The following is a 26,978-nucleotide window of genomic DNA, read 5'->3' as shown; positions in this document are numbered from 1 at the left end:
TGCGCGCCAACCAAGGGGGCCAGGTACACGGTGTTTCCTCCGACACATTGGTGCGGCTGGCTTCCGGGTTGGAGTTAAGAAGCAGTACGGCTGGTTGGGTTGTGCTTCGGAGGACGCATGGCTTTCGACCTTCGTCTCTCCCGAGCCCGTACGGGAGTTGTAGCGATGAGACAAGGTAGTAATTACTAGCGATTGGATACCACGAAAATGGGATAAAATTTAAAAAAAAATATATATATATATATATATTTATATTTGTATTCTTCTTATCACTCTGTGATGTAAGTCATTATCGTGGAGTCACTACAATGTTGCTGATCCATCCTCAGTTTTCTCGCGTCACAGCCATTGAACTGTGTAGCCCAATGGCCTCATGGTGACATCCCTAAGCAGTTTCCTTCCTTTCCTGCAGCTCAGTTCAGAAGGACAACTGCATCTTTGATGTGTCTGGGTGGTTTAATGCTTCATCCACCCCATAATTATTAACTTGACCATGCTTAAAGATATTATGGTGAAAAATTGCAAGACTATGTTATAATACTTTTATTGCATCAAATGGTTGTTTTATGTAACAGAATAGAGTATTGTTAACTATTGTGTGTGTGTTCTACTGAGGATGGGCCTCTGGGAGATAACACTGACAGGAGATTTACCATGTATTTTGGGTGATAAAACCTGAAGAGCATTCCAGAGCATGAGTTAATGTTCCTTTTCTATACCGTACCAGGGAGAGATGGTTCCAGTTTGGAGTCGGAGAGACAGACACTGGTCTCTATACAATGAAAACTGTTGACACAGCAGATACTGTCTGCTATGTATTAGAGGTATCTTTCATACACATCTTAACCTTGTGACCCATTCTACATATCTGTTGTTCGTCATGTAGGTTGAAAGGGGTGTATCTTGGCTATAAAAGACCTTTGTACTTTTGTCTCGGGGCTCTCAACGAGTCATCTGAGCGTGAATCGTCGACCAACCATGACCAGCCATCATTATCGTAGAGCACTCAATTGATTACATTTATATGTGTGCGTTGTATTGACCTGCTCCCTTATTAATAAGTGATTAAAGATTTTGTTTAAGTATAATTCTGACTTGTGTGATATGTTTGTCTCTCCTCATTTGATAGTAAAGAAATTAACCACCACAATATATTCAATTCCTGATGTGTTATTGTTACCCATCTACCAATTACTGCTTTTGAAAAGCTCCCTGGTCTTTGTAGTTGAATCTGTTCTTGAAATTCAATACTTGCCTGAGACCTTACAGATGTTAAATGTTTGTGGGACAGAGGAAGGGGTAGTCATTTAAAAGTCATGTCAACCCCTATTATTTCACACAGAGTCCATATAACTTACTATGTGATTTGTTAAGCAAACATTTTACTTCAGAACTAATTTAGGCTTCCCTAAACAAAGGGAGTGAACACTTATGCATCGACTATATTTTAGTTATAAATGTTTTATTAAGTTGTAAAAATGTGTAGAATTTTCTTTTCACTTTGACATTATGGAGTATTTTGTGTCGAATTAATGGCAAAAAATTACAATTACATCTATTTCAATCCCACATGGTAACACGACAAAATGTGAGAAAAAGTTCAAGGGGTAGTAAACTTTCTATAGGCACTGTGGTTTTCATACTCTCGTAATCAGAACATACAATATCATTCATTTACTAACCTGAAAATGAGTGGTCAATTCCCCTTCAAAAAGTAAAAAATAGTTGATCCAATTAACCGTAATAAGTAGGCCTAATGAATTAGCACAGCAAGGAGGCTCTGTGGGTGGATTCGGACATGTAATACCATCTTTGACCAGAAGATGGTAATATCACCCTTACAAATCGAGGAAGCATTTCCTATACAGTACAGTAGTTCCACAAAGTCACTACAAGGGTAATATGAATCAGGGTGTTGCTGACGACTGAAAATAATTTATGCAATTTATGTGACTCATCCAGCTATGAGTCACTAATATCCTACTTAGTGATAGAACACTGCTACCTGTGATGTGCACCAGTTAACACCAAGAAAAAAGAACAGCTCAACAAACCTGCGAAACTGATTCGTTTTTCTATTTCTGAAATACCATTGAAATATGAGTCCCTCTCTGACTCATAGGCTTGTATACAAAGCCTGCAGTGTAGTGTTTATTATGCAATTGATACAGTTGAGTCTAACAAAAGCCATTGGAGCGATGCCAAGCCTGACACAGTGTTCCAGCATTTCTTGGAAACCCATTGGCTGACTTTTGTAATTTCTTCCAGGAAAATGAATATGCATGCCTCCAGCCAGAAAACAGCAGAGAAAACAGGGAGTGGGGAAGGAAGAGGGTGAGAGAGAGGAAGGTAAGATGCAGGAGTGAAAGAGAGAGACAGTACAGTCCATTCATTCCAGTCTCAATCTCCCAGTGTTCGTCAATATGAGGAGCAGTCTGTGTGGGCTCAGGCAGAGTGTAGCTGTGACAGCTCTGACATCACCACTCCTTCAAATACCCTGAGATGAGATGGGGCCCAACAAACTGCCAGCAGAGACAAGCCTATAGGATGACTCTCACCTCACCCCATCATACAGAGTCCACCAGGAAGCTCACAGGCTCTGCCCGTCTGCCAGATAGATGTGTACAAGTTTTCTTCCACGGAACAGATATGCAACGATGAATACTTCATGACCACTAAAAGCCTGTTTTCTTCTTTCAATATAATGTAACTGACATCTACGAGGTCCTTTGAGGTGGATGAAAAGAAGAATGGTTGATGAGGGAATAAATCACTTTTTTTGCATAGGTAATGAATGAGTCCAAGGTTTATGTTTGGAAAACAGTTTTAGTGCATTTGCATCTCAAAGAAGAAAATATTCTGTAAAACTTGAAATGTAAATTCATGGAAGCACAAATATTTGACCTTACTTCCAGGAGGGCAGACCTTTTTTGTTCTACACACCACTATAAGATATATATAACCTCTGTTTACAGGAGATTCTGACTTGCCTGTTCTGCCATCTGAATAAATTAATTGAAATGAATAAACCAACATTGGAAGAGGGTCCATGGTGTAATAACAACCAACAGTCCTCAAATGGCCCAACTATGGTATGCCATTGTCCTCACTAAACCCTGTTCCCCCCCCCCCCCCTAAAAAAAACTATTGTCTAATTCAATAACACAACATTACAAGGGTCAACAACAAAGACAAGGTTGTCACAATTGGATGATGAATAGTTGGACTCTAGCCTGATCCCACAAGCTTGCATGAGGGTCGTTCCACCTCAAAAAGCCCAAGAAAGAGGATTTCAACACCCACCATCTCAGATTGTTCTGAAATCGTTTCTATTGTTAGAAACAGATCATGTTGCAGCATTACTGCAACATTATTTTGTTGAAAACAACTTAATCTCTAAAAGATTTACCTAATTAATTGCACCCAAATTTTCCAATTTCATTTATAGGATTCATATATTATTTATTAAATATAGTACCTAACATCTGATTCTAACAATGAGTTAGATTTGAGTAATTAAAGAAATGGTCAAAAACCACCCACGGACCCCCCACATCCCACGATCCCCACATCCCAGGATCCACCCACGATCCCACGGCCCCCCACATCCCACGGACCCCCCACATCCCAGGATCCCCCCACATCCCAGGATCACCCCACATCCCACGGACCCCCACATCCCACGGACCCCCCACATCCCACGGACCCCCACATACCACGATCCCCCCACATCCCACAATCCCCACATCCCAGGATCCCACCACATCCCACGGACACCCACATCCCAGGATCCCCCCACATCCCAAGATCACCCCACATCCCACGGACCCCCACATCCCACGGACCCCCCACATCCCACGGACCCCCACATACCACGATCCCCCCACATCCCACAATCCCCACATCCCAGGATCCCACCACATCCCACGGACACCCACATCCCAGGATCCCCCCACATCCCACGGACCCCCACATCCCACAGACCCCCCACATCCCACGCCAACAATGAATACAAATATTTACATTTCTAAGATTTTACTGAGTTAAAGTTAACCTGAGTTAAAAGTAGGGGCATGGATCAGAAAACCAGTCAGTATCTGGTGTGCTCACCATTTACCTCACACAGGCCAACATCTCTCCTTCGCATAGAGTTGATCAGGCTGTTGATTGTGGCCTGTGGAATGTTGTCCCACTCCTCTTCAATGGTTGTGCGAAGTTGCTGAATATTGTCGGGAACTGGAACAAGCTTTCGTACTCATCAATCGTGAGCATTCCAAACATGCTCAATGGGTGACATGTCTGGTAAGTATGCAGGCCATGGAAGACATAAGGTGATGGCGGGGATGAATGGCACGACAATGGGCCTCAGGATCCTGTCACGGTATCTCTGTGCCTTCAAATTGCCATTGATAAAATGCAATTGTGATCGTTGTCCGTAGCTTATGCCTGCCCATACCGTAACGCCACCGCCGCTATAGGGCCCTCTGTTCACAATGTTGACATCAGCAAACCGCTCACCCACACGACACCATACAGGTTGTCTGCTGTTGTGAGGACGGTTGAATGTACTGCCAAATACTCTAAAATTACGTTGGGGGCGGCTTATGGTAGAGATATAAACATTAAATTCTCTAGCAACATCTCTGGTGGACAATCCTGCAACCAGCATGCCAATTGCATACTCCCTCAAAACTTGAGACATCTGTGGCATTGTGTTGTGAGACAAAACTGCACAATTTAGAGTGGCATTTTATTGTCCCCAGCACAAGGTGCACCTGTGTAATGATCATGCTGTTTAATCAGCTTCTTGATATGCCACACCTGTCAGGTGAATGGATTATCTTGGCAAAGGAGAAATGCTCACTAACAGGGATGTAACCAAATTTGTGCACAACATTTGAGAGAAATAAGCTTTTTGTACGTATGGACATTTCTGGGATCTTTTATTTCAGCTCATGAAACCAACACTGTAGATGTTGCCTTTATATTTTTGTTCAGTGTAGTATGTTCAGAGAAAGTTGTCATTGAAGTTGTTGGGTTTATGTCCCATCCAATATCCTGATATTACCTGGTTCTGACCACTAGATGGTGGGGAAAACAGGGAGACACAAATTTACTGAGAGTACATTACATAGGATGAAGAAACAAAACTCTCAGCCACAGCTCCATACTACTTGTCAACCATAGAGAACTGACACTATATACTCGTCAAAAAGGTTTGGTCCAAATTGGCTGTTAGGTACTATAATAATTGACTATATGAATCCTATATATTAAAATTGCCAATTTGGGTGCAATCAATCAGCTTAATTCCTCAGAGATCAAATTATATTTTATCAAAATAATGCTTACGGAATGCTTATCTTATCTGCTTCTTACTATAGAAATGATTTCAGAACAGATCTGAGACGGTGGGTGTCATGGCTTGCTGAAATGACATGGAACGACCCATGACTGGATCGTTACAGCAGTGAATCAGTCGGGTGTACACCAGGCTAGTTACACTCCACCAGCTGTGAATCTTTTCTCTGTGGTGATTCAACACCAGTATGCATTATTGTACACTTCCACAATAAATCCTTTATCAATTGTCAAAGTAGCAGCATGGAGCAATAGAAAAACCCCAGAGTTTCTCAATCCAGGAAAAGAATGATAGCAAGTGAGGCCCAGCTCAACCTATTGTCCCCATGTCACAATAACATAGCCTATATCTGATGACAGTAGATGACAGTTCCCATCACTGACCAATCAGAATGTGTTATTAGCCTTAGCGGCTAGCTCTGGCATGGGGTTTGTTCAGAGGATCAGGGGCTGAAGTAACTTTGGGTTAAGCTCATACAGCCAACTGTTCAAAGCCTTTTTTCACTGTTCTTCCTCTGTACTGCCATTACTCTATTTATGGAGTTAGTGGAAAGACTGTACGTGCAGTACTTTTACTTGAGAAAGCCTTTGGATCTTTTTCTGGAACACCAATAGACATTACATAAACCTCAACATCACAAACACATTAGTCCAACAAGGAGTTTCCATCACTGAAGCTGTGAATACCCAGTTTAGTTTTCAGGGGGAAAGATATGTTTGACATGCAGATACTTGTATTGGCTGCATATCTCTCTAGATATACAGACCAAAGCATGCACACAGCTGACATGCTGTAGTTTCAGCGTGAAAGTCACTGTTTTCCATTACAGCTACAACATGGATGTGAACTGAAGTCAATACTGGTACACGTTGATGAATCTCGAAAGGGTTTGTCTGAAAACGTAGGCTAAAGTGAAGCCCTATAAAAAAAATGATGGAGCAAAGTTTCAGATGAGTTTCCTTGTCTATGTTTTTTAATTTACATTTTTGTAATTAATAATTGCGATGTATTTTCACTCTACCTTATCTAAATGCATATTACATGCTTTTATATCTCTCTCTTTTCTTCATTACATTAGCTCGATAATCTGCCCAGCAACAGAGTAAGGAACAGGAAACTACATGCAGTCTATTGAATAGGCTGTAACAAAGTGCTTCTCTACATACCTCTATTAGTGCTCTCTGGGATTTGTACATTCCTTCTAACTTTAACTCCCCCCCCCCCCCCCTTTCCTCCTAAGTATGTCCTAAAAGCTATTTGTACTCAGAGGTTCTGCAAATGGGGGACATGTGCTGTTTAGGACATGACAAACTGAGGAGAATAGGACCATGTGAGTCTAATGGGTTCACTCCCAGTCATGCAACTAACCAATAATCACAAATCAGTCAATTCTGCTAACTAACTCTGAAAATGAATTGGTGTAATTACAGTGATAGAAAGACCCCTGTCTATCTGAACATGTGCCTGGCAGTGTTGATCCAAACATGTTACATCAGAGGGTGTTATGAAGTGTACTTAGTTGTCTCTGGCAACTGAATAAGTGAGTATGATGGAGGAAGTCCTCTCTGATAACAACCGTAACCTAGTTCCTTTATTTGAGTGGATTCACTCAAACACTACAGAACTAATGTGGATAGTACAACATGTTTCAACTTCAAATTAATGAGAGGGAGGCGGCTATCTGAGGATGATGCAACAACTATTTCAAACCTAGACCAACTGATATTGATTGACAGGTCATTTAACGGTTTCGCAATACACAGAGTTACACTGAGCCAGGCTGTGAGGATATGGTCATGTTAGCAGTGGGGAAAAAAAGGGAGTTTTGTTTTAGCTTTGGTAGTGTGGTGGAATCAGTATTGGAACTGGTCATTAGCTCAGCAATGTTGGTGGAAGAGCAGAGGTGACACAAGTAGAGGAACATTCCAAAATGTCTCGAGCATGGCATACTGAAAGAGTCTGGAGCTGTGAAAGTATAAATAGAGTAATGACAGGGTGGCTCTTGCATGCACACTTGGAAAATAATCTGTTTGACATGGCTCAGGGCCTTGCGGTGTGTTAGGCCTACATGTGTCATGTCTAAGTGTTGTCAACTACAGGAGGGATTAGCAAACCAAAAAAGTATGTCTATCAGCCTCACACCAAAACATCTGTGGCCATATTTGTCTCAACATTTATACTGCAAATGCATTTTTTGTCTTCTTTAGACACATATCACTGTATCTGACATAAAAAATCTGTAAAACCATACGTATGCTGAACAATCCCAAGCCTTTCCTCTCTGCAGCCAGCAGTGAAATTAGTGTTCAGGACACTGTGCCACTGGTATGCTGGCAGGCACAAGGTGGAAACTAGGCCATCTATATCTGTCCTTGAGGCTGATTATGAATGTATTATGTAAGTGCACAGCATGGGTTACATAACCCTAGTCATGCACTCATTCTACCCCCACCCCTCTGTGCTGTAGTTTGTTCAACAACACCAACCCAGCAGTAATAATAATACAACTCAGACCCCCCTCCCACACACAACTCCCTCCGTCACAAGCTCTGAGGATTTATATCTTATTTCATGACAACTTAACAATGCGTTTGACTTCATGACAGATGTCATAGTAGAGTAGTTGCACAACAAATATAAATACATTCAGTTCCTTGTCAATTTGTATTTCAATAGAGTGGAAGAAGGCAATAACATATTCTATTGCCTAATAGGCTATATTCCATATGCTTTTATGCTCTTTGAAACTAATACAAGTGTTTATCAGAGTCTATGTTCAAAGAAAAAAGGACTACTTTCAATGAGCACTGCCTCTTACAATTGCACACTAGACAGCTGTCACATCCGCTCTGCAGCTAGCCAGGATTGTAGGTCAAAGTGTGCCCATTGAACAACACATGGATTGGTGACACATTGAGTCACATAATGGCATTAGGTGACAAGGTCATTACCTCCCAGTTACAGGAAATAATGCAGATTGCGCTCCTTCCTGGAGCTGACCTGGCACTGAGCTAGAGAACTGCTTACGGAGCTCAACCTAAAATAAGAACTACCAGACATGGCGTTCATACTCTGTCTGCATCTGCATCATTAACAATTGTGCTTTTCAACATATTGTGAAGAAAATAACTTTAGGCTGAAAGTATTTTTCTGGTTTATTGGTCTGATCTGGATGTGAAAACATGATTTTCCATTTGTTACCCGCCCATTTTATGATTATTTCATCACATCCCCTCCTCTCTGCAACCAGCAGTGGTTGCTGTGGCAACTGTGTGACGTATTTTAGAATCCAGGAATAGAAGCATGTGGAAGGAAGGGTTCTGAGGTCTTGTGTTCCTCGTCACAATGCTCTGTTTTTCTCATGTTTTTCTGATGTGTATATCAGAGGTTAATACTGAAACGCATACGGTTTTGCCTCAAAGCAAAATGTTAACACAGAGTAAGTTCTGTGTGTTCATTGAGTGTTCATTGTGAGTTAGTGCATGTGCTTTGGATTTAGTAGATGGAGAGTGATAGACATACAGTATAGAGTTAAAGGGGCAATCTGCAGTTCAAACTATAACAACACTGCTGCTGTTCTGGTAAACAGCTGAGGGAGGGGGATGGAGAAATTTAACTCACTCTCAAATTCATAGACAAAGCTATGGATGCAAGGACTGACCATCCATGATATCAAAATTATAGTTTTAACCATGTTTTGAGGATATACAGTGTTAGTTTACAATTGCATTGTTTACAAACAATGGAGTAAAATAAGCTTGTAATTTGGGTTCTAATGAGGTATGGCAGTTAAAATATGCTCATAAGGCATTTATAAGATTCAACAGGTTTATATAATTAATTTGTCAAAAAATGTATGTAGCAATTGCATATTGCCCCTTTAAAACTTCTCTAGGGTATGTGGGACGCTAGGTCGTCAACAGCCAGTGAAACTGCAGGGCGCCAAATTCAAAACAACAGAAATCCCATAATTTAAATTCCTCAAACATACAAGTATTTTACACCATTTTAAAGATACACTTGTTGCAAATCCAGCCACCGTGTCCGATTTCAAAAAGGTTGTACGACGAAAGCACACCAAACGATTATGTTAGGTCAGAGCCAAGTCACAGAAAAAGACAGCCATTTTTCCAGCCAAAGAGAGGAGTAACAAAAAGCAGAAATAGAGATAAAATTAATCACTGACCTTTGATGATCTTCATCAGATGACACTCATAGGACTTCATGTTACACAATACATGTATGTTTTGTTCGGTAAAGTTCATATTTATATCCAAAAATCTGAGTTTAGTCGGGACGCTACTGTCTCACTTGGCCAAAAGCCAGAGAAAATGCAGAGCGCCAAATTCAAATAAATTACTATAAAAATCAAACTTTCATTAAATCACACATGAAAGATACCAAATTAAAGGTACACTGGTTGTGAATCCAGCCAACATGTCAGAATTCAAATAGGCTTTTCGGTGAAAGCAAATGATGCTATTATCTGAGGATAGCACCATAGTAAACAAAGAGAGAGAAGCATATTTCAACCCTGCAGGCGTGACACAAAACGCAGAAATAAAAATATAATTCATGCCTTACCTTTGATGAGCTTCTGTTGTTGGCACTCCAATATGTCCCATAAACATCACAAATAGTCATTTTGTTCGAATAATTCCGTCAATAGATATCCAAAATGTCCATTTATTTGGCGCGTATGATCCAGAAGAACACAGGTTCCAACTTGTGAAACGTGACTACAAAATATCTCAAAGGTTACCTGTAAACTTTGCAAAACATTTCAAACTACTTTTGTAATACAACTTTAGGTATTTTTTTACGTAAATAATCGATAAAATTGAAGACGGGATGATCTGTGTTCAATACAGGATTAAAACAAACTGTAGCTAGCATTCTGGACACTTCGAGTGACTCTTGTTCAAGATGGCCGTACTTCTTCATTACACAAAGGAATAACCTCAACCAATTTCTAAAGACTGTTGACATCCAGTGGAAGCGGCAGGAACTGCAAGAAGGTCCCTTAGAAATCTGGATTCCCAATGAAAATCCATTGAAAAGAGAGTGACCTCAAAAAAAAAAATCTGAATGGTTTGTCCTCTGGGTTTCGCCTGCTAAATAAGTTATGTTATACTCACAGACATGATTCAAACAGTTTTAGAAACTTCAGAGTGTTTTCTATCCAAATCGACTAATAATATGCATATCTTATCTTCTGGGGGTGAGTAGCTGGCAGTTTAATTTGGACATGCTTTTCATCCAAAATTCCGAATCCCCTAGAGAAGTTTTAAGGAGGAGGGGGGGGCTAAGTCCCCCTGTTATGAAACAGACCCCCAAGTTACACAAAATGAGTCGTGTTCTATTTTTAGGAGCCGCAATACATCTCATATTCTTATGATTATGAAGCAGTGGATGTGACTGTGTGTATAGATGATTCAATGGGAGTTACATGAATGTGTTTCTGTGTGGAACGCTCAGAGGAGCATTTAAAAAATAAAATATTTAACCTTTATTTAACCAGGTAGGCCAGTTGAGAACAAGTTCTCATTTGCAACTGCGACCTGGCCAAGATAAAGCAAAGCAGTGCGACACAAACAACAACACAGTTACACATGGAATAAACAAGCGTACAGTCAATAACACAATAGAAAAGTCTATATATAGTGTGTACAAATGGAGTGAGGAGGTAAGGCAATAAATAGGCCATAGTAGCGAAGTAATTACAATTTAGCAAATTAAACACTGGAGTGATAGGTGTGAAGGTTGATGTGCAAGTAGAAATACTGGTGTGCAAAAGAGCAAAAAAGTCAATAAAAACAATATGGGGATGAGGTAGGTAGATTGGATGGGCTATTTACAGATGGGCTGTGTACAGCTGCAGCGATCGGTAAGCTGCTTAGATAGCTGATGCTTAAAGTTAGTGAGGGAGATATATGTCTCCAACTTCAGGGATTTTTGCAATTCGTTCCAGACATTGATTCAGAGCTTGACGTTAATTTTTAATTCAGGAAAATTAAATGTTGCAAGATTGTGGAATAATTCTATATAGAATTAAAATAGCATTTTACAGCACAGTACACATGTGACTCTGTATGGAGGGGATAGTGGAGGGATAGATGGTGCTGAGCCTATAAAGGAGGGTCAAATGGGGACATGACAGTTTTATTTCAGGTTGGTGTGTCTTCAATGGCAATAACTGATATGTTGTAGTTTTACTAGAAACTACAGCATGGTGTTGAGCATTCCTAACTGTAGAGTGCAGGGCAGATAAGTGGTGCAACGTGTCAATGTGTTACAGCCCATTATCTAAACTGAGACACAATAACCTCAGCTTCTGGAATGAGGCTGTGATATGATCTGAGACAGGCCAACAGGGTTGAAGGAGTTTGACGAGAGATAGAGAGTGCGAGGGGGGAGAAAGGCACAACAAAATAGAGACCCAAAGAAAGAAAGAAAGAAAGAAAGAAAGAAAGAGAGAGAAACTTTGACAAGGTGTGGTCCAGGTGTGCAGGAAGTGTTGTGAAATCTTTTCCTGCAGTAATCCAGCCTGGTCTCATAGACTAGACGTAGCATAGTAAACGTAAATCTGGTATTAGTATGACATGTTACATTTGATATGGTTACATAAGACAGATGGTTACTTAAGGCTAAGGTGGTTGGTTGTAGTGAGTAGGCGTACAACACGAACATCTAGGTTCAAATCGAGTTCAAATCTCATTACGGACAACTATAGCATTTTAGCTAATTAGCAACTTTCAACTACTTACTACTTTTAGCTACTTTGCAACTACTTAACATGTTAACTAACCCTTCCCCTTAACCCTTTTAGCTAACCCTTCACCTAACCCTAACCTTAACCCTTTTAGCTAATCCTTCCCCTTCCCCTAACCCTAACCTTAACCCTTTAACCTAACTCCTAAAATGAACCCTAACCCCTAACCTAGGTAATATTAGCCAGCTAGCTAACGTTAGCCACCTAACTAGAATTCCTAACATATTGTAAGTTTTGCAAATTCGTAACATATTGTTCGATTTTCTAATTCATAACATATCATACGAAATGTAATTCGTAACATATCATACAAAATGGGTGGTGGACATCGACAAATTAATACATACCATACGAAACGTAGAATATCATACCAAATGGAGTCTCTCGAATTTACATACAGATTAATATGAAATGCTCTGAGACCAGGTTGCAGCAATCATTCATGTGTGTCAATAGAACAGAATGTACAGTACAGTATAGTATAGAGATCATGGCCTTTGTTTTCCTCAGTGGACTCCTCATGTTGGTATTTTAGGCATGATCCCAGTGTGTCCCAGAGGACGTTACACAATATCCCTGTACCACCATCTTTCACTAAACCTCCCTGTCCTCTCCCAGTGGTCAATTCTGTCATTCAGTCTTGCTGGGATAAAAGCAGCCTAACTGTGAGTCCCTTTGTGCCACTGTGTACCACCCACTTGGCAGGCAGGACAGAGATATTTATATGTTTAGAGATCACTGTATGATGTGAGTGTGTAATGCCTCAAGTGAATGTGTATTTCAGGCAAATAAGGCAAAAAAAGAAGGCTGTGTTACAGTGTAGTTACAGTTACATCAAAGTGTTCCTTTAACTCAATTGAAGACACTGATATTGAGTACCATTATATGAATTGGAGTATGACCTGTTCAATTATGTCTGTGAATATATGCATGCATCCCAGCTATCTCCCACCTACCCCACCCCAGCGTGCAGTAAGATAGATAGATATACTAGCCCCTGGCCCCATGAGGTTTGATCTCCTTTGGCCTGTGATAGCCATGGCAAACACAGTGAGGAGGACAGTGACCTCACCATGTACATTGAGTTTTGTACAGAAGAACACCGGAGAAAATGGGTTATCCAACTAATCCCTGACCCGATACAGGGTTGGGTATGTTACTTTCTAAATGTAATCCGTTACAGTTACTAGTTACCTGTCCAAAGTAACATAACTTTTAGAATACCCAAACTCAGTAACGTAATCTGATTACATTCAGTTACTTTTAGTTTACTTTCCCCTTAAGAGGCATTAGAAGAAGACAAAAATGTTTGTTACCAATTGAACAACTTCTATTGCAGGATAAATCAATGTTAAAGTTTACATAGCTGGCCATACATGGATGTTACATTTTTCTAACCCATTTCTTTCTACTACATATAATAATACGATTAAATTAAATCTTTATATTACTATTACTATTATATTACTACTATTATAATTACTATATAATTTATACGTCCAAAATGGATGTAACAACTACAGATTGCCCCTTTAAGTCTATCAAAAGTGTGCTAGTTTGAGTATGGGTCCATTAGGCCTATGGATTTTTTTTTATCTGCATGAATTAGATTGCGCAATAAATGCCCCACTTTTTTTCCATAGGCTGTTGCAGGAGTGCATTTTTAATTGACTGTCCACTGTTTTCAAAAACAATGATTGATTTGCAACTTAAACTTCTTGAAGAGGGCCTCAGACTACCGCCACTAAAGAGGGATTCACGTGATCTTGTGTTTGTTTATATCTTTGCTTTGCATCCAACACAAATGATAAATTCTGCAACCAAGACCCACGCAAACAGCAAGCACTCATGCAGGCTTTGTTGAAGGGATTGTTGAAGGGGAGAGGACCAAGGCAGGCACTGTGCCAGTTGTGGTGGGTGCGTAGTGGTTGCATAGTTAGTGGAGAGGGCTGGAGGAATGCCTGTGGTCATTCCAAGTGGACAGCGTGGGTGATAATTGGGAAATGACATCACTAGTGCCTTGCAGCGCCTGGCTATTGTAGGCCGAGAGGTCAATGGACAACACGCTACATAAACAGATGAACATCAAAAGTACATGATGAGTCACTATCCATTTAATCATTGTAATTAATTTCATCTTGTTTTGCCAAAGAACAGATATGACATATTATGAAGTCAGCAACCAGTTCATTGAGTATTATACACAGAGCATACAAAACATTAACGACACCTGCTCTTTCCATGATATAGACTGACCAGGTGAATTAAGGTGAAAGCTATGATCCCTTATTGATGTCACTTGTTAAATCCACTTCAAATTGGTGTAGATGAAGGGGAAGAGACAGGTTAAAGAACGATTTTTACACCTTGAGACAATTGAGACATGGTTTGTGTATTTGTGCCATTCGGGGGGTGAATGAACAAGACTAAATATTGAAGTGCCTTTGAACAGGGTATGGTACTGGGTGCCAGGCGCACCGGTTTGTCAAGAACTGCAATGCTGCTGGATTTTTCATGCTCAACAGTTTTCTGTGTGTTTCAAGAATGTTCCACCACCCAAAGGACGTCAGGACTATTTGACACAACTATGGGAAGCATTTGAGTCAACATGGGCCAGCATCCCTGTGGAACACTTTCCACACCTTGTATACTACTTGCCCGATGAATTGAGGTTGTTCTGAGGGCAAAAGGGAGGGGTGTAACTTAATACTAAGAAGATTTTCATGTTTGGTATACTCTGTGTATGTGTGTAGTTTAACCAATTTAGATTTGAAAACTTTGTCTTTATCTATTTCCAGATAAAAATAATATGGTTTAAAAATGTATTAATCCTATAGGAACAAGACTGACATGGGGGAAAGAATTTCATGAAGTCTCAAGCTGTTGCCTATAGTCTGGATTTGAAACTAATTCAAGAGAGACTTTTTTAAACCCAGGATATATTTTCATAAGATGCTTGGTGGTCATTCGACTGATGCATACAGTATGTTCCACTCTAAAAGCTCGTGTTGTATTATTCTGTAAGTAAATCTGAAACACTTCTTTAATATGTTCCATTATGTTACGTAATAGGCCTCCACTGTGTTTTTCTGAGATTCTGAGAACATTTCACAAGGCTGGGTCAATCTCTTGGTTTATGTTAAGGAGTTCATTGACACTGTGACAGACAGATCATTGCATAAGAAGCAATATGGAAAACAGAGAGTATTTCCCTCCGGACATCTACAGTTTTTTGGGGGGGGGGGGAATGTCTCCTTTATAATGAGAATGGATTCAGTGGAGATCACCATATTCTTAAAAACTGTGAAGTGCTTGCATAATGACTGCTGGTATTTTCTTTCTCAATTCTATTCCAACGACTCTGATTGTCATTCACTTTAACGCGATACCGAGCATGCCGTCCATAAAGCTGATGTTTGGTTGAAGAGCATAGGTCTATTGGAAATCTGCAGGGGGAGTGAGAGGAAGCCAGAGCTGGCAATATTACTTAATTGTTACGAAAGGATGGGCTAGCGAGTTCAGTTGATGAGCAGGATAATGTTGTGAGCTTTCCCTTGCGGGGTGGGTCTTGGCATGGAGAGAGGCGGTCTCAGTGAGCGCACCACACATACGCGGCCCATTGGTTCAAGTGAGGATAGGAAACGTCCTCGACTGAACTTCACCGGGAAAGAAACAAATAGGAGCTGCAGCAATCCAAGTGGAGCAGAAACGAGAGACACAAGGTGTCAGAGAGACTAGTAGCCTAATATTGAGTAGGCTAACTGTAGCCTACACCGTGCAGGAAACAAAGTATCCTGTGTATTCGATGACCCAGTGCTGAATCGAAGCTGCTGAATTATTACGATCGCTCTGTTACATTCTGACACGTTTCTTTAACTGAAAGATCGGTGCTTTTCTGAGACAACGAGAATCCAACTCAAGGTAATTTCACAATTTTCACGCATGCGGTGTATTTCAACAGTGCCTTCATTATACTACAGAGAATAGGCAATCGCATAAGGAGCAGAAATGTGACAATGTTGCCTACAACAGAAGCCTATCAATTATGAAGGCTATGATGATTTGAGGTTAAATAATATAGAATATACCAAGTAAAGGAAACTATAGACAACTTTTGAATCAGCTTTAGATGTAAAATACATTTAAAGATATATATATCTTGTGGAGTAGTTGTGTGTGTGTGTGTGTGTATATATATACATATATATATATATATATATATATATTTATTTACATATATATATACACACAAACAACTACTCTACAAATGTCATTATTAGGCTTCGCCAGTGATCTATTCAGTAGATCACTTTACAGTCACAAAATGATGATGAATTGAGATGATCTGAATAGATTTAGTGGAACAGGTATGCAAATGTGCATAACAGGACCTTCGTTGCAATAGTTTGTTGAAACTTTCATTGCTGTTTAAATACGTTATTTCGTTCCCTTTGTATATCTGACTGAAATGTAGAATGACATCCACTAAACGGTTTAGAGAAGAACCAGTTCAGTCTTCGTTTAGGGATGTACTGCAGATAGGTTAATTAACAGTTCGATCTATACAGCGAACCAATTGTAAATGAACGGTGGGAATAGCAGTAGGGCGCGGAGTATTATCAACTTGCAAACTAGGCTAGTGCTCTTATAAATGTCCTTGAGGCAATTCGATTCCTGAAAGATATAACGTCTGGTCGTTAACTCAAACTGTTAAGCCATTTTGTTTTAGTGAAATAAAAAATAGACAAAGCAGTCATTGTGCGAATTTTTCTATATATTGATACGATGTGTTATATAACACTATGTTAACCTACATGTACGCTAACACTGATTTAGTCTGATGAAGCGACTTCAGTTCCAGTCATTGGGTCAGGACAGGGATAATAATATATATAATATAAGGCTAAAATATTATTGTTTTTTCCTCCCAATTCTAAAGAAATCTTTTATTTAAGAAATACGAATATAGAATATGTATATATATATATATATGTATATATATATATATATATATATATATATATATATATATAATCTTATAATTAACCGTTTAACCTTTAGACTGACAGGAGCCCACTTTGATTATTATATTGTAAACATTTTCAAAAGAGATCGAAATGTCTGTCTAGCACTTAGTACATCATGGTTCTTATTCAAGAGTCATGTGGGGTTGTTGTGCAAGTAGCTCCAGTTTAACTGGAAAGATGTAATGGGGTTACATAACATTATGTTGTAACTGGTCTTGCATAACAATTAAATCCTCCTCTCCATTTCTTCTTCCTCTTTTGAACGCTAGGTGGGGCTATTGCAACAATTTCCCGCCATACCATTCCACGACACTGGATTTTGAGACACTATCTGAAGAACAGAAAATCTCAACACAGCAAACCATGAGTGTGACCAGTGAGATGTTTGAAGAAGATTCTCAAGACATGAGGGAGCAGAGTGGTGGGGAATCCAGTGCTGCACCTGGTGGGACCCTGTCCTTCACAGACGAGGCTGTGTCCATCCTGACCTCCAGCAGCCTGCTGGCCCGCTCTCTGCTAGGACGCACCTCTGCTCTGAAGCACACCAATGACCCGCCCGCCTCTGGGAACCCCCTCAGACGGAAGCGTGAGTTCATCCCCAGCGAGAAGAAGGATGACGGCTATTGGGACAAGCGCAAGAAGAACAACGAGGCGGCCAAGCGCTCCAGGGAGAAGCGCCGTGTCAACGACATGGTGGTGGAGAATCGCGTGCTGGCGCTGCTGGAGGAGAACGCACGTCTCAGGGCCGAGCTGCTGGCTCTCAAGTTCCGCTTCGGCCTGGTCAAAGATCCCTCCAACACACCCATCCTGCCCCTCCCCGCAGCCCCCTGTGCTCCACAGACCTTGGCTCCACACTACTATCTGAACAGTGGACCAGGGAGCCACCCTGCTGCCCCCGGGGGCCAGTTCAGCATGCAAGGCTCCAGGGACGCTGCCAGCATGTCAGAGGACTCTGGGTTCTCCACCCCTGGCAGCTCCAGTTTAGGGAGCCCCCTCTCCTTTGAGGACCGACTGAGTGATCATGGCAAACTGTCCCCACACAGAGCAGAGGAGCTGGGCTACGAGCTCCACCACTCCCCTGCAGAGGCCCAGGTGCACCACAGTGGACACTTCCCTGGGGAGCTCTCCAGAGTGATGATGGGGAAAGTGGAGTCTGGGGAGGGCATAAAGAACTTTCCTCACAAAATGCGCTTCAAGATCCTCAGCAGTGGAGAGGACAACAGGCACAGCCCCATACAGTCAATGGGAGCAAGAGACGGTCCCCGGGAGGCAGCCAGCGGACACATCATGTTGGGTGGAGCTGAGGGGGCAGGAGTCTGGCCACATAAGCAGGAGGGAGAGGAGACCCGGAGGGGGCGACAACAGCAAGAGTCCACTCAGTATGGCCAACCTACACCCCCACAGAGCCAGACAGAGTCTCATTATCATACAGAGAACAATGTCCTCAAGTCCCACCTCAGCTCACTCAGTGAAGAGGTGGCCCAGCTCAAGAAGCTGTTCTCAGAGCAGCTGCTGGCTAAAGTGAACTGAGCCCAGGACTGGGTTAGTGGATGCTCGGTGAACTGTCCCATCCCAGAAGAGGAAGCTCAATCTGAGCTAGCATACTAACATAAGCACATACACATGGTGAAAATGAGATAGAGGGAAACAGAGACTCTAAACACAACAGTACCTTGGCACACTGAGCTGCTAGGGTGACAAACCAATGGCCTGGGCAAACTGGACTATGAGCCACCCCAACTCCTCAATTCCAACTTTACCTTTGTATTTTTACCCTCTACTTTTGAGTTGTCCTGATTTTCTACTCCTAAATCCTAAACTCCAAGACTCCTTATCTCCGCCTCAATTGAGAACAGTTTCTGTAACAAGTCCCATCATCACCTTATGAAAGCACAAAGCTATATGTGTTGGTTAACTTGTGGCCCTCTGCCTCATACACTGTGAGACCCTCAAAAACACTCTGACACAAGAGGACACTGCCTCACCTCTCCAGAGGATACTGTATTATTGACTGTAATCTCCACTCTGCATGTACAACAATGCTGCTTCTCAAGGTCTCACAACCACAGACAAAGCAATGTCAGTGATTGAGACATTGAGGTGAACTGGTGCTGAACTAATGTACACTGTAATTCAACTGGAGCTTCAACAAACTCATTATTAGTGCTGTGGTATTGGCACTAATTGGTTTTGAATATGCATGAGGAAAGAACACCACATTCTTTTAAACTGTAAACACAACCATAGAAAGGACACTGAGGACAGATAACCTGAAAGGTGATGGTCTCCAGTCCCTGAATGGGAACTTTGAACTATTGTCATCTCTTTAAAGTATTGCAACACAATGGATTTTGGATAATGACAATTGGAAATCAACTAATACTCTATCATTCCATTGCACAGTCAACAGCATAGCTGTGAGGACAGACACACACCATGTCAATCATTGAAATGTGATATGCTTCATGTAGGACAACACACTGTGTCTGGCAACTAGTGAAAGTGTTTTCATGTCTCAGTTGAATACTTTTCGTTAGCCTTGTCCAAAGAATACATGGCCTGTGTATTTACTAGACATGCACTGTAAACTGTATTTAGGTGATGAAAATATTTGTTGTTATGTGAATATCTGTATGAAAATACATTTTTGTACTTGTGAATAAATCTTTGAAATAAATATTTTTGTCTCGTTTTGATTATACAATTTATAATAATCTAAAAGTCAAGCAGCCACTCGATCAGGGATGGCAACATACAGTATCAGGGATGGCAACATACAGTATCAGGGATGGGCAACATACAGTATCAGGGATGGGCAACATACAGTATCAGGGATGGGCAACATACAGTATCAGGGATGGGCAACATACAGTATCAGGGATGGCAACATACAGTATCAGGGATGGGCAACATACAGTATCAGGGATGGGCAACATACAGTATCAGGGATGGGCAACATACAGTATCAGGGATGGGCAACATACAGTATCAGGGATGGGCAACATACAGTATCAGGGATGGGCAACATACAGTATCAGGGATGGGCAACATACAGTATCAGGGATGGGTAACATACAGTATCAGGGATGGGCAACATACAGTATCAGGGATGGGCAACATACAGTATCAGGGATGGGCAACATAGAGTATCAGGGATGGCAACATACAGTATCAGGGATGGCAACATACAGTATCAGGGATGGGCAACATACAGTATCAGGGATGGCAACATACAGTATCAGGGATGGGCAACATACAGTATCAGGGATGGCAACATACAGTATCAGGGATGGCAACATACAGTATCAGGGATGGCAACATACAGTATCAGGGATGGGCAACATACAGTATCAGGGATGGCAACATACAGTATCAGGGATAGCAACATACAGTATCAGGGATGGCAACATACAGTATCAGGGATGGGCAACATACAGTATCAGGGATGGGCAACATACAGTATCAGGGATGGCAACATACAGTATCAGGGATGGGCAACATACAGTATCAGGGATGGGCAACATACAGTATCAGGGATGGGCAACATACAGTATCAGGGATGGCAACATACAGTATCAGGGATGGCAACATACAGTATCAGGGATGGCAACATACAGTATCAGGGATGGGCAACATACAGTATCAGGGATGGCAACGTACAGTATCAGGGATAGCAACATACAGTATCAGGGATGGCAACATACAGTATCAGGGATGGGCAACATACAGTATCAGGGATGGCAACATACAGTATCAGGGATAGGCAACATACAGTATCAGGGATGGGCAACATACAGTATCAGGGATGGGCAACATACAGTATCAGGGATGGGCAACATACAGTATCAGGGATGGGCAACATACAGTATCAGGGATGGCAACATACAGTATCAGTGATGGGCAACATACAGTATCAGGGATGGCAACATACAGTATCAGGGATAGCAACATACAGTATCAGGGATGGGCAACATACAGTATCAGGGATGGGCAACATACAGTATCAGGGATGGGCAACATACAGTATCAGGGATGGCAACATACAGTATCAGGGATGGGCAACATACAGTATCAGGGATGGCAACATACAGTATCAGGGATGGCAACATACAGTATCAGGGATGGGCAACATACAGTATCAGGGATGGCAACATACAGTATCAGGGATGGCAACATACAGTATCAGGGATGGGCAACATACAGTATCAGGGATGGGCAACATACAGTATCAGGGATGGGCAACATACAGTATCAGGGATGGCAACATACAGTATCAGGGATGGCAACATACAGTATCAGGGATAGGCAACATACAGTATCAGGGATGGGCAACATACAGTATCAGGGATGGGCAACATACAGTATCAGGGATGGGCAACATACAGTATCAGGGATGGGCAACATACAGTATCAGGGATGGCAACATACAGTATCAGTGATGGGCAACATACAGTATCAGGGATGGCAACATACAGTATCAGGGATAGCAACATACAGTATCAGGGATGGGCAACATACAGTATCAGGGATGGGCAACATACAGTATCAGGGATGGGCAACATACAGTATCAGGGATGGCAACATACAGTATCAGGGATGGCAACATACAGTATCAGGGATAGCAACATACAGTATCAGGGATGGGCAACATACAGTATCAGGGATGGGCAACATACAGTATCAGGGATGGGCAACATACAGTATCAGGGATGGCAACATACAGTATCAGGGATGGGCAACATACAGTATCAGGGATGGCAACATACAGTATCAGGGATGGCAACATACAGTATCAGGGATGGGCAACATACAGTATCAGGGATGGCAACATACAGTATCAGGGATGGCAACATACAGTATCAGGGATGGGCAACATACAGTATCAGGGATGGGCAACATACAGTATCAGGGATGGGCAACATACAGTATCAGGGATGGCAACATACAGTATCAGGGATGGCAACATACAGTATCAGGGATGGGCAACATACAGTATCAGGGATGGCAACATACAGTATCATCGATGGGCAACATACAGTATCAGGGATGGCAACATACAGTATCAGGGATGGCAACATACAGTATCAGGGATGGCAACATACAGTATCAGGGATGGGCAACATACAGTATCAGGGATGGGCAACATACAGTATCAGGGATGGGCAACATACAGTATCAGGGATGGGCAACATACAGTATCAGGGATGGGCAACATACAGTATCAGGAATGGCAACATACAGTATCATCGATGGGCAACATACAGTATCAGGGATGGCAACATACAGTATCAGGGATGGGCAACATACAGTATCAGGGATGGGCAACATACAGTATCAGGGATGGGCAACATACAGTATCAGGGATGGGCAACATACAGTATCAGGGATGGGCAACATACAGTATCAGGGATGGGCAACATACAGTATCAGGGATGGGCAACATACAGTATCAGGGATGGCAACATACAGTATCAGGGATGGGCAACATACAGTATCAGGGATGACAACATACAGTATCAGGGATGGGCAACATACAGTATCAGGGATGGGCAACATACAGTATCAGGGATGGGCAACATACAGTATCAGGGATGGGCAACATACAGTATCAGGGATGGGCAACATACAGTATCAGGGATGGGCAACATACAGTATCAGGGATGGCAACATACAGTATCAGGGATGGGCAACATACAGTATCAGGGATGGCAACATACAGTATCAGGGATGGGCAACATACAGTATCAGGGATGGCAACATACAGTATCAGGGATGGGCAACATACAGTATCAGGGATGGGCAACATACAGTATCAGGGATGGGCAACATACAGTATCAGGGATGGCAACATACAGTATCAGGGATGGGCAACATACAGTATCAGGGATGGGCAACATACAGTATCAGGGATGGGCAACATACAGTATCAGGGATGGGCAACATACAGTATCAGGGATGGGCATAGGCCCGCAGGAGGTTTGAGTAAAAAGAAAACGTGTGCGACCCTCTGCTGAATTTTGAAATCCCAATGTGACCCTCGAGCAAAAATGATTTCCCACCCCTGCACTTGATCCTCCCACTGTTAGAATACCATTATATCCACCAAAGCATGCATTATCATAGATTTCCTCCATGTATTAAGGCAATGAGAAAACAACATGTTGCAGTCTAAATGTCAACACTTACACTGTGGAAATATGTATCCTGTTTAAAAAAATAATGAATTTTGCTTTTTCTCACATTATCTAACAGATGGAGTAATTGTTCTACAATGACTCAAAGATTTCTTCAGGGATTAAGTAGCAGCCTTTGAGAACATATTTCATCAGTAAACACAAGGGAGTAGGGGTGTTAACCCCGGTGTCCTGGCTAAATTCCCAATCTGGCCCTCAAACCATCATGGCCACCTAATCATCCCCAGCTTACAATTGGCTCATTCATCCCCCTCCTCTCCCCTGTAACTATTCCCCAGGTCGTTGCTGTAAATGAGAACGTGTTCTCAGTCAACTTACCTGGTAAAATAACGGAAAAATAAAAATAAAAAATAAATAAAAAGTAAACTGTTTAGAATATTCAACCTAAATGAATATCCTCGGTTACATATTTCTCCTGTCTGAGACCTAACTTACACAGAGTTAAGTATGTAGGAAGAGCAGCAGTGCCAGACAGATTGGACAGGTGAGACTATAGAGCTTTGTCTATCCAGACAGGAGCAAACGAGTCCTGAAGGGTGGAGTCTGCATGCCAGTCATGAGCTAATGTGTATTAGAGGCCACAGCTACAGAGAAACTGCAATTGTAATCATTACAGGGGATTTCAGGGGATGTGGGTGGTATGAGCTAGACTGGGCCTGAAGACACATTCACATTAACAAAATAAGATTTCATCATAACAAAATGAATTACACTCCCTGCACGGCACCCATAGGTTCAGTCATCATGCAGATGCTTTACTAAGAGCTTTACCTACTTAGTCTCAGATGTGTCATAGGTTCTCTCATCATGCAGATGCTTTACTAAGAGCTTTACCTACTTAGTCTCAGATGTGTCATACCAATGACCTTTTAAACCTATAATTTGTCTGAACAGTATTAATTTCCCATATGAAATCCCTTGACAAACCAAAGCAGATCAGAGCACGGTCATAAATATAATAGCATAATAACTTTAGAAACCACTAAGTGGCAGCAAAGACTACCATTTGTTGAGTAGGCTAGCTGATGGTGCTATTGTTGTCATTCAGAGCACGCACTATAGATCGTGACATAGTAGCCTGTGTGTTTATTTCAGTGTCACAGATTTTATTTGGTGCAGGTGTAGTGGCAAAATTACACAAAGGTTTAATTTCTATGTCACTAAATAACACTCAACGAACTTACATATAGACGAAGAACGCACGGACAGGAACAGACTACCTAAAACGAACAAACAAACGAAACAGTCCCATGTGGATTACACAGACACAGGAACAATCACCCACAAACAAACAGTGAGAACAACCTACCTTAATATGACTCTCAATCAGAGGAAATGAAAACCACCTGCCTCTAATTGAGAGCCATACCAGGCAACCCATTAACCCAACATAGAAAACACATAACATAGACTACCCACCCAAACTCACGCCCTGACCAATTAAACACATACCAAACAACAGAAAACAGGTCAGGAACGTGACAAAGATAGGCCTATCTAAACCAGCACGTGTGTCAATGTGGACAAGTCAAATCAATCAAGATGAAGAGAAAACAAGCCGACAGTAGACCTCTGTAGAGGTCGTGAGCAGTGCAGAACATCTTCCATTCACTGAGCCCTGTGCTGTTCCAATCTCATTACAAAGGAGATGTTCTCCTCAACCTGCAGCTGGATTCACAGGTTCCTCAGTCAAATTGGGGATTCCTGTAGTGAGAGTGGGAGGAAGGGTGGGGGTGGAGGAGAGGTGTGAGGCTAGTTAATGAAGATACTACTGCATCAGCTCACTACTACACAGCCACCACCAATAACACACCACTTAAACCGCAACCCTCCTGCTACTCCCCTCTCCATTCTGTCCCCGCTAGTTTTCAGCGGGAGATAACGCCGGTTGCTAGGCAGGAAGTGCGACAGTTGCCATGGGAACCCATGCATACGTAGCTAGGAGGGGGAGTGGTTGGGTGGGGTACAGAGGGAGTGGGAGGGGGGGGGGGGCGTCAAGTTCACGGCCAATGCTTCAGCTCTGAACAAAGAGGAATGGGAGAGAGAGGGGTATAATGGAAGCATGGCGGTGCTTGGTTCATGTTTGGGGTTCTCTCCAGATGATGAGATGGACATAGAATAGGCAATGAGTGGCATCTTCAGGTAAACAGCAATTACTAGACATAGAAAAATGAGGACCAATCCTCTAAGCCTCTATATGACCCAAATTAATGAAACATCTATATGCATTTGCACTCAAGGTTGTTTCTTTCATTGACACATATGAGGAAGGTATTGCTGCATGCTCGCTACCTCCATTCATTATCCACAATACAAAGAAACACAAAGAAAACCTATCACGAATGGTGAGTCAGCCTGCTCCTTTGTGAAACAAATAAGGCATATGGAGGCGCACTTATGTCTGTGACTCTATGTTCAATAGCACAATGATACACAATAAAATGCATGGCATTGCAGGTAGATCCACAAAGTGCATTTGAAAGCTCAAGTGGGCCAGTTGAAAAAAGAGAGAAAGAGAGAGAGAGAGAAACAGAGACAGAGAGCATATGCTGAATAAAGACTAAGCCTGAAGTCAGACTTCAACCCTCCCTGCCCTGCTGCTCTCTCCGGCCACATGAGAAGGAACCAGGGCCTTGGAGATAATGAGAGAGATCAAATAAAAGCATCTGCAATTGGAAACAGCCCTCTAGGCATCCAGCCAGTCCTTTTGTTCCAATCAAAACTGCCGTGGACACAACAAAATGCATGAAATAATACCGTTATCGCTCCAGTTGTTTCCATGGCTCTCTGTGACGCAAGACAGAACAGGCACAGGTTGTAAGGTCAGATAGTGGAGTGCAGATGGACTGGAGAGAGGAAGAGGATGTAATCATCACAAAGCACAGGAGGTCACAGTCTACCTCCTAACCATGAACCTGTCCCACCAGGAGTTCATTTACCAGAAAGAAATAAGAATGAGAGTGAAAATGAGCAGTCAACCTTCCCCTTGCTGTAACTACATGGCATCTTCATATCCAGCTAGGACATAGGCCTAGGCCTAACATATATTGCTCATTCCAAGTCAAGATATGCATTAAATGAGCAAAAGGATATGGATATTTCAGACAAATAATTTGTCAAGGGTCACAGATTACATTACAAAAGTCTAAACTCCATTTCAATCATTTCAACCTGTCATTACTGTACTAGGTAACACATTACTGAACTGGCAATAACAGCAGTAAATACAATTGCAGTCATATTTTAGTTCACTATTTGGGAAGTACCAAAAACACACAAATTCAACCAATGTGTTACAATTGTGTATTTAAAACTATGTAAAGTGCTACCTTCTATATGGTGTAAGACGACAGGGGGCTTTAATGATCAACTAAGACTTTCTTTACTGAATGGTGTGCATTGTACATTTCATGCAAAACATGACAAATCGTGTGTCATAAGAGGGAGGATGCCAATAAAGTAGCCTACAGTATAAAGAGGTTTCAATGTCTTTATCAGATGAGAATGAGGTACTGAGCTCTTGAGATTCAAGTGGTTATGCAAAAACTGTAACCAGATGCATCGAACCACAAGGCCACAGCTGCTGGAAATGAGAGCCAATGTCACAACAAAATCAGACAACT

The 26,978-nt window shown here is 41.8% G+C and overlaps 1 protein-coding gene across 1 annotated transcript; it reads left to right on the top strand.

Moving 5' to 3' along the window:
* Positions 1 to 15,552: 15,552 nt before the first annotated feature.
* Positions 15,553 to 19,838, top strand: LOC129826460 (uncharacterized). The gene is made up of 2 exons (XM_055887214.1): positions 15,553 to 16,055; positions 17,431 to 19,838. Exon 2 carries the CDS (start codon positions 17,525 to 17,527, stop codon positions 18,689 to 18,691), a length of 1,167 nt encoding a protein of 388 aa, XP_055743189.1. The 5' UTR covers positions 15,553 to 16,055; positions 17,431 to 17,524; the 3' UTR covers positions 18,692 to 19,838.
* The last annotated feature ends 7,140 nt before the right edge of the window (positions 19,839 to 26,978 follow it).

Source organism: Salvelinus fontinalis, chromosome 2, assembly GCF_029448725.1.
Source record: "Salvelinus fontinalis isolate EN_2023a chromosome 2, ASM2944872v1, whole genome shotgun sequence".
Lineage (NCBI taxonomy): Eukaryota > Metazoa > Chordata > Actinopteri > Salmoniformes > Salmonidae > Salvelinus > Salvelinus fontinalis.
Note: the sequence above shows the minus strand (reverse complement) of the source record. Positions and strands in the feature narration are given on the sequence as shown.